Consider the following 7,599-nt stretch of genomic DNA (forward strand, 5'->3'; position numbering starts at 1 on the left):
CTTTGACTTGCAGACGCTGGAAACAGAAAATAAAAGTTTTATCCTTGAAAACTTAAAGAAAGGGGCGGAGTACTGCATAGAGGTGAAGCTCAACACCAGAAAACTAAACAACCATGAGCCGTCTGCCTGGAAGTGCACCTTCACCACGGCGGTGGACCAGCAGAGAGGTGAGCTGATGTGCAGCCGGTAAGGCGGGCGTTGTTGCTGAATCAGAGCATAATGAGCTGCCACAATTCATCTGCCTCCTTATCTGTGTAAATATGCAGAGGGAGTAATTACTAACACATGCCAGGCTGCCCCTCTCGCCAGTGGGACTCCTCCCCCAGCCACCTGCTCCACCCATCCCTCCCACAGCACAGCCACAAACCACACCCCTCCGCTGTACTCCGGCTGGTTCAGACAGTCGTCTGCATGGAATAATGTGTGTCTGTGTGTCTGCAGGCCTCACTTTAGGTTTGGTCATCGGCGTCCCGATGGTTGCCATCTTCATCGTCACGAGCTGCCTGCTCCTCCTCTTCTACACGGGAGTCATTTGTAAACTGAAGGAAACTGTGCCCAGAGCTCTAATTGTAAGAAATCCAGTTTCATGTGCACTCTAACACCTGTGGTTTGAGAGATTTTATAATGATGTGTTTATTTCTGCTGTGAAGTTGAACATCGCCTTCATTTCATCCATGAGCGTCTCTCAGAGGACAAAGTTCAAACACTTTGAAGCTCCACAGTCGTAAAGCTCCTCCAGCATATTGTGATTTGCATTTCCACAGAAGGACCAAAGTCCTTCAAAGGTTAAGCAAATGAGTCAGCTGAGCTGAAAACGACTTCTGTTTTGCCCTGCTGCTCTGTGTATATCTTGCTTCAGTCTTAAATATGATCAACCTATCTCTAATAATCAGCTGTGTACCACAGGCCTTCAAGCTGGCTGTAGTTAAACCTTTACTCAAAAAGCATCTCTAGACCATCTCTAGATCCTTGAAAGAGTAGTTGTCAAACAGATCACAGTGACTGTCCCCAGAAAACAGCTTTGGCTGATGTGTTTGTCCTGCATACTTAGACACAGCTGTGACTCGATGATACTCAGACATCTTCAGCAGAGTTTGCCTCTGTTCCTCCTTCTCAGAGCTTCTTTCTCTTCTCTTTGTAGACGGCTCTAACCAAAGGCTACGTCCTGACCCCGCAGCCCACCGTCCCAGATCCCATCTCAGTTAACTCGGAGACCGGGGAGCATAACAATCACACAACATCACCTTCTGCCAACATTGACGATGTCTCAGAGGACGACGACGATGGCAACTATGTGAACAGAGCAGTGGATCTCTCCTCGGGGGAGAGCTGCTGCTGTGAGGAGCTGTCTGGCAACATGTCAACGAACAGCGAGCCAACGGCAGCACTGGACGCTGGAAGCTCAAGGTTATTTGCTAAGGTGAAAGTAACGGCGCTGCCTGCAGAGTCTGACGAAGGCCAGGTGGAGACGGAGGTGGAGGGAGCGCAGCTCTGTTTGGTGAAAGAGAGGAGTCGAAGTGGAGTCTGGGGACAAAGTCAGGACGAGGAGGTGACGAAGTCCAAAGAGGACAAGGAGGTGCGGGACATCTCCGGCAATGTCAACCTGTTCTCAGTCACCCTCGCCTCAATGGCTGCACGCGATGAAGATGAGGAGGACGTCACAGGCTTTTTGAAAGAGTCCAGCCTGGAGGGTTTACCTGCCACAGACTCACAAACTGAATCAGATCACCTGACACCTCAAGTATTCCCGACACACACAGACCGCACTGCGAGCAGATGTGAAGGCAACAGCACGGACACGCTAACTGAAGAGGAAGAGGAGGAGTTCTCGCCCTATTTGAGAAACAGATGATACTGATGTGTGCTGCTCTGAGCGTCGATGACTCGCAGGTTCTCCTCGTGTTTGTAGACCAGCTTATTATTTGGTGCTGCAGGTCAGAAGATCTGCAAATGAACCAGCCGGATTTTCTGTGTCCGACGTTTTGACTTGTTTGACTGTGAACGTAAAACTGATGCTGCCAAATGGGGTCCAGACACTTTTTAATGTTGTTTGAAAATTAACATAAGCATTTTAAGAAAATCAAAGGAAACTGTGACATTTCTCTTTCTAATGTTCTTCATTAAATATAGATTTTAATGTTTATACATTCTTGTATTTTGCTTGTTTACATTATTGTATTTTGCACAACTCTGTTGCTTGTGAAGCTCGCACACAAGAATTTCACTCACATGTGCTGTACCAATGTACCTGCACATGTGATGTGACAATAAAAGTGATTTGATTTGATTTGATTTGTTTGCTTTTCTCCTGGTTTCCATTCTCCGTACTTCATAATTAAGTTTGGGTCATCTCACGCTGGGTCTCCTCTGTCTCAGACAAACTGTTTTTGCTGCAGTGACTTTAAAACTGCTGCTTTCTGATTGGCTGCCCCTTGTAAACAGAAGCTGGCTGGAGCTTCTGAGATGACCATATAAGGGTATACCCTCCCTCTGATATAATACAGTCTCAGGTGTAGAAAAAACTGTCTGCAGAAGAGCCTTTGACTCACTTGTTCATACATTGACCAGTGTTTCATATAAACATCCATGGCTGGAACAGAAGATACGTGAACAGAAATTGGCAGAAAAAGAATAATGTGATAATTATTACATTTTATTTTTTAATATTTAAAAAAATGAGTCCTTAATGATTTTTCCATGCTACCTTACATTGGTGTCGTGGGTTTAAAAATTTGACTTAACTCAAAATTTTGATTTAGTAAATTGAAATTTTGACTTGCGTACCTCACAATTTTGGGATCAAACTACCAACCTTCCAATTAGCAGATGAACTGCTCTAACACCTGAGCTACAGCCACTCTGTACTCCATGCTAATATTGTTGCTAGCCAAATCATAATGCTAGTGGATTTCCAGATTACTTCAGCAGTATGACTGTTGACATTTAATAATGTAATCGGATTAAGCAAAGGTCTGCAGTGGTTTGTTGCAGCAGAGTTGTAACATGAAGGCAGTTTATTCCTACATTAGAATGTAAATGGGAACTTTGTAAGGGCAAAGATGGAGGGTAGCACAACTTCCAGAGGGTACAAAATCAGTTTAAAGGCTTATTTTGAGACAAACCTCCAAACCTTTCAATCACATTTGACTGCTGATGTTATTTGTGTGGTTTTTATGTCTTGGTGACCTCTGGAGTTACGGTTCATTTAGAGAAAAGTCACAGGTATATATCAGCCTTTTGTTTTTTAGTGAAGCAAGAACAAGGATTGATGTACACAACATGGCTACAAGATATGCACTTTCAATCAAATAAATAAAATGAGAACTTACTAAACTTCTTTGTGTTAAAAGGTTTCACTGCAGTTTTGGTTTTCATAATCTTAAGGGTTTGAAAATAAGAAATCGTTATTTTATTCCACCGTGGTTTGTTGCTGTGGTTATAAGATGACCTGCTCGTGAAGCGCGTGCACGGATATTTAAAACTAAATGTAAACCTCAAATCTAAGGAAAATAACCACCAACTATATCACATGACTTCTCAAAGCTACTGGGAGCCTGTCAGGTAAGCGTCCGTGCTTCAACAACATCACGTGATTTCCTATCACCGACTTCCCGCGGTGCTGCATTCATGACCGCCGGTCTAATGAGATCTCGTGAAGAGACGGCGTTATAAACCGCAAAGAAAAAAAATATCTATAGATATATATTTGCTACACCCGATTTCAGGGACGATGTCCCGTTAAATCAACTGTGACGGTATATTTTATGGCGTCTGTCCGGTTGTGTTTAATGCTATGTGTCAAACGAAGTTTACACTTTATGATTTGTCAGACTGGTCAACAACAAACTCAAACCGACCGAGTGGGAAATGTTTCTAAGTGTTGTTGCTGTGTCATTGTTGGGTGTGATGTCGCTGTGATCAAAGCAACGACACAGGAGCAGGAGAGAGTTCGCGATTACCGGAGGTCCGTGAAGGCAGCGGGGCGGCAGCAGCGTGTTTCGGTCCTGTGACAGCGCTAACGGAAGCATATCGGGACGCTCACCGGGACAGGTAACACGCTCGGACTCATTGATCGGTTACTACCAGCCTGGAGCTTTGATCTTTTACCAACACAGAGGGTGCTAGCCCGTTAGCCTGTTAGCCCGTTAGCCTGAGATGAGGAGGAATTTCCGGCGAGTGGGCGGTTTGAGAAAAACACGAAAACTTGAACCTGCGGACCAGTGACGCTTCATGGGGGCTTTATCTCTCCGTAACAGGTCAGCAAGTTACACTTATCTCACAGTCTGTACTTACAGGGAAGTCTGAGGCCAAACCAGAGGCTAACAGAACCACGGGGGTGTCAATAAAGATTTATTTCAATGTCAAAACTTTATTAACTGTGTTTAACTGTAAGACACGAGACAGAAAGTAAAAGCGTGGGTCTGTAACTGCACTTTCATCCCTGCTCAGAAAGGGAAACCAGCTGCTGTCTGTCCGTTGAGGTGCTGATGGAAGCTCGGCAGATGTGCTCCAGCTGTCATGACCGCTCTCACCTGGATGCTCTCATGGCTGCCTCTGATCCTGCCAGGTGAGCGCGCACTCAGAACCACGTGATCTTGCCTCTGCGTATTTCTGGACTCTCCGTGTCATAGTTCAGGCCGTTTCCTCTGGAAACCACCTGAGTGTCCCGGCTGTGGTCATCCACTCACCGTCCGCTGCTTCCTGTTCCTTTGTCACTGTAAAGGCGTGTTATTCAGTCAGACCTGAGACCATGAAATCATCAGGAAGGAGTTGGCTGAGCCCAGAGTAGGCTGCTCATGTTGTCACAGACTTGTGTCCAATCAGACTTTTCAGACTAGAGGCTGCAGCCGTCTTTAGGACACTATATTAGCAACAGTTTGCAGCTCTTCTTTCCAGAGGTTTAGGAGTGTTTATGGGAATTTTGGACCATTCGGATGTTGGACGAGAAGCCCCGGCTCACAGTCGCTAACTCATCCCAAAGCTGTTCTGTTGGGCTGAGGTCAGGACTCTGTGCAGGCAGGTTCTTCCACAGCTCATCCGTGTCTTTCTGCACACCGGTGTGCAGCCATGTTGGAACAGCCATCCCCAAACTGTTCCCACAAAGTTGGGACCATGAGATGGTCTGCTGAAGCATGAAGTTCCTTTCCCTGGAACGACTGAGGGTGGGGAGATGTTTGCTGGGTCTTTCTTTCCTCCCACAGTTCCCACACATACAGATCTCAGCTCCTCCCACAGCGTGCACAAAGCTGGAGTTGTGTCAGGCGTAGAAGAGCTGTTGCCTGTTTAATAATTATGTAGAGTGTCCGTGAAGAATAATAATTTTATTGTTTTTCTGCTGACATTTAAGATGTTTCATTTTGTGCTGCGGGTCAGATAACTCATGGTGCTGGTCTCCTGCTGACCTTTGACCTTCCTCTTCCTGTCTGTGTTCCAGCTGTAGGTACCCTCCCAAAGCCCGTCAACATCTCCCTGACATCACTCAACTTCAGTTATATACTGAAATGGGAGGCGGGACCAGGCACACCTCCAGGGGTCTACTATAACGTTGAATACACAACTGAGAGGTGGGTTTACCTTCACACACTGACAGCTGCAGGTGTGCTGATGTCACCTGGTTGGTACCCTGATGATAGTCTGCGTTGTCTTCAGAGGAGTTCTGACATGTTTCTGGCACATATTGGCTCAGGTGATCACGAACACTTCCTCTGAGATCTGATGTTTCTCTCCTCTCTGGTCATGAAAGGAAACATAGCTGGAACCCGGTGGCCGGCTGTGAGCGTGTGCAGAAGCCTCTGTTTTGTGACTTGACGGCGGCGTTCTCCGTCCTAACGGAGAAGTACTTAACAAGGGTTGGAGCTCAGCTGGGAGGCCAGGTCTTTGGAGACCCGAACGAAACTGAGGTCCCATTCAAACCCATCGGTGAGTGTCGAGTCTTCAGCTCCGGAGACGCCACGAGTTTGTTATTTTCAGCCCTCTGAGCCGTGTGTGTGCGTCATGCGTTGTTTGTGATTTCTGCAGAACACCTGAGCCTGCCGCTGCTTAGCGTGGCGCCCAGCGACAGAAGCCTGAGCGTGGATCTTCACCCTCCGCTGGAGCGCCTCAGGCAGAGCTACAACATTCTCCGTTACGAGCTCCGGATCAGCAGCAGCAACCCGGATAAGATGGAGGTACATGAGAGAGGGAGACCAATCAGAACCCCCGGTTTGAGTTTCACCTCCGCAAATAAACGGCAAAGACGGCGAGGGTCAAATGTCACCTCAAGCAAAGTATAAGGAGGGAGGAGCCTGGCCTACAGGCCTGACACGGGACTGCGAGTTACCTTTCAAATCACACAACACTAACTCCACTCTGGACCCGCCCACTTCGTGTCGCTGTGGTTATTTTTCCGCTCACTCTCCGTGTCCGCCGCTTCCATTAATGTTTCCATGGTGATCCAGCTGTGGAATTCTGTCCCACTGTTATTACATGTCTCTGAAATGATGCTCGCCGAGCGTCCTCACCAGCTGCCGATGAGCATAAGAGCGTGCCTCGCACAGTAACCGTGGTGATACCTGAGCGCTGGCTCGAAGCGTTAGAAACAAGTTTACTTCCTGCTTTCATCTGTTAGCTCTGAGTGGATCTTTATGGCAGTGACGTACTCCTGAACCTCTGGGACAGAAAGTGTGGCCCACGGCTTTCAACGGTTTGAAGTCAGCCATGAGTCCTCTCTGATTTATGATAAATGTTTAAATATTTTGCTACATGTAAAAAGTCTGTAGGCTAAGAGCAGGCGTCACGTGAGAGACCTGCTGCTGTGTCAGTCGGAGTCTGTGTGAGCAGGATGCCTCCTGTGCTGATAATCTGTGCCTGTGTGTGCAGTTCATCAAGACTGAGTCTCTGAAGAGCTATAAGTGGGATCGTTTGGAGCCCGGCAGGCGGTACTGTGTCGCCGTGCGATTCTGCGACGAAATCGAGGACATGTACTCCAACTTCAGCCCGCCTGAGTGTGCTACAGTACCAGCCATCTTCTCTGCAGGTACACACACACACACACACACACACACACACACACACACACACACACACAGTGATTTCAGTTACCTCGCTGTCAGGTGGAAGATGGGTGACGCTAAAGGAGCAGCATCATAAACACTGCTGTTAGCCTGCAGTGTCGTTCAGGGCGTGCGTGTTAATAACTTTACATCAGCTCTGTGGAGCTCCACGTTTTTCAAAGCTGTGCCAAGTTTCAGCCCCCTCAGGTTGAACCGTGAGATGCAGCGTTTGTGTGTTTGCTTATTTAGTTTTACTCACTGGAAAAATCAAGTGGACACATGGAGGTGACAATAAAAAGCTTTTAGTCAACATTCATGCTGAGCTTCTGTTGTGACTGGAAATGGAGGGAATTCCCCGTGAAACACACTTCCCACGCTAACCTCAGCGAATCTGACTGATAAGCAAGTCACGGCTGGAAACAGCAGTGCTAGTACTACCTGTAGTAGTACTAGTACATGTAGTACTACCTGTAGTAGTACTAGTACATGTAGTACTACTACAGGTAGTACTACATGTACTAGTACTACTACAGGTAGTACTAGTACATGTAGTACTACTACAGGTAGT

General features: G+C 47.0%; 2 protein-coding genes across 2 annotated transcripts in view; both read left to right on the forward strand.

Annotated features, from left to right (window-relative positions):
• Positions 1 to 4: 4 nt before the first annotated feature.
• LOC102204679 (uncharacterized) lies at positions 5 to 2,125 on the forward strand (the record flags this gene model as incomplete). Its single annotated transcript, XM_005755415.2, has 3 exons — positions 5 to 167; positions 442 to 569; positions 1,142 to 2,125. Coding segments are annotated over 3 exons (1,002 nt in total), but the record flags the coding sequence as incomplete, so codon positions are not given.
• Positions 2,126 to 3,712: 1,587 nt separating this feature from the next.
• Positions 3,713 to 7,599, forward strand: part of LOC102204971 (interferon alpha/beta receptor 2-like) — a 4,523-nt gene continuing 636 nt past the window's right edge. The window contains exons 1-6 of the mRNA XM_005755416.2: positions 3,713 to 4,256; positions 4,450 to 4,567; positions 5,435 to 5,564; positions 5,744 to 5,919; positions 6,019 to 6,167; positions 6,859 to 7,015. Of these exons, the coding sequence (XP_005755473.1) occupies positions 4,519 to 4,567; positions 5,435 to 5,564; positions 5,744 to 5,919; positions 6,019 to 6,167; positions 6,859 to 7,015 (661 nt within the window). The 5' untranslated portion in view covers positions 3,713 to 4,256; positions 4,450 to 4,518. The remainder of the gene's footprint in view (positions 4,257 to 4,449; positions 4,568 to 5,434; positions 5,565 to 5,743; positions 5,920 to 6,018; positions 6,168 to 6,858; positions 7,016 to 7,599) is intronic.

The sequence above is a fragment of the Pundamilia nyererei genome, unplaced genomic scaffold, assembly GCF_000239375.1.
Source record: "Pundamilia nyererei isolate P.nyererei 1_Seehausen unplaced genomic scaffold, PunNye1.0 scaffold01428, whole genome shotgun sequence".
NCBI classification, from domain to species: Eukaryota; Metazoa; Chordata; class Actinopteri; order Cichliformes; family Cichlidae; genus Pundamilia; species Pundamilia nyererei.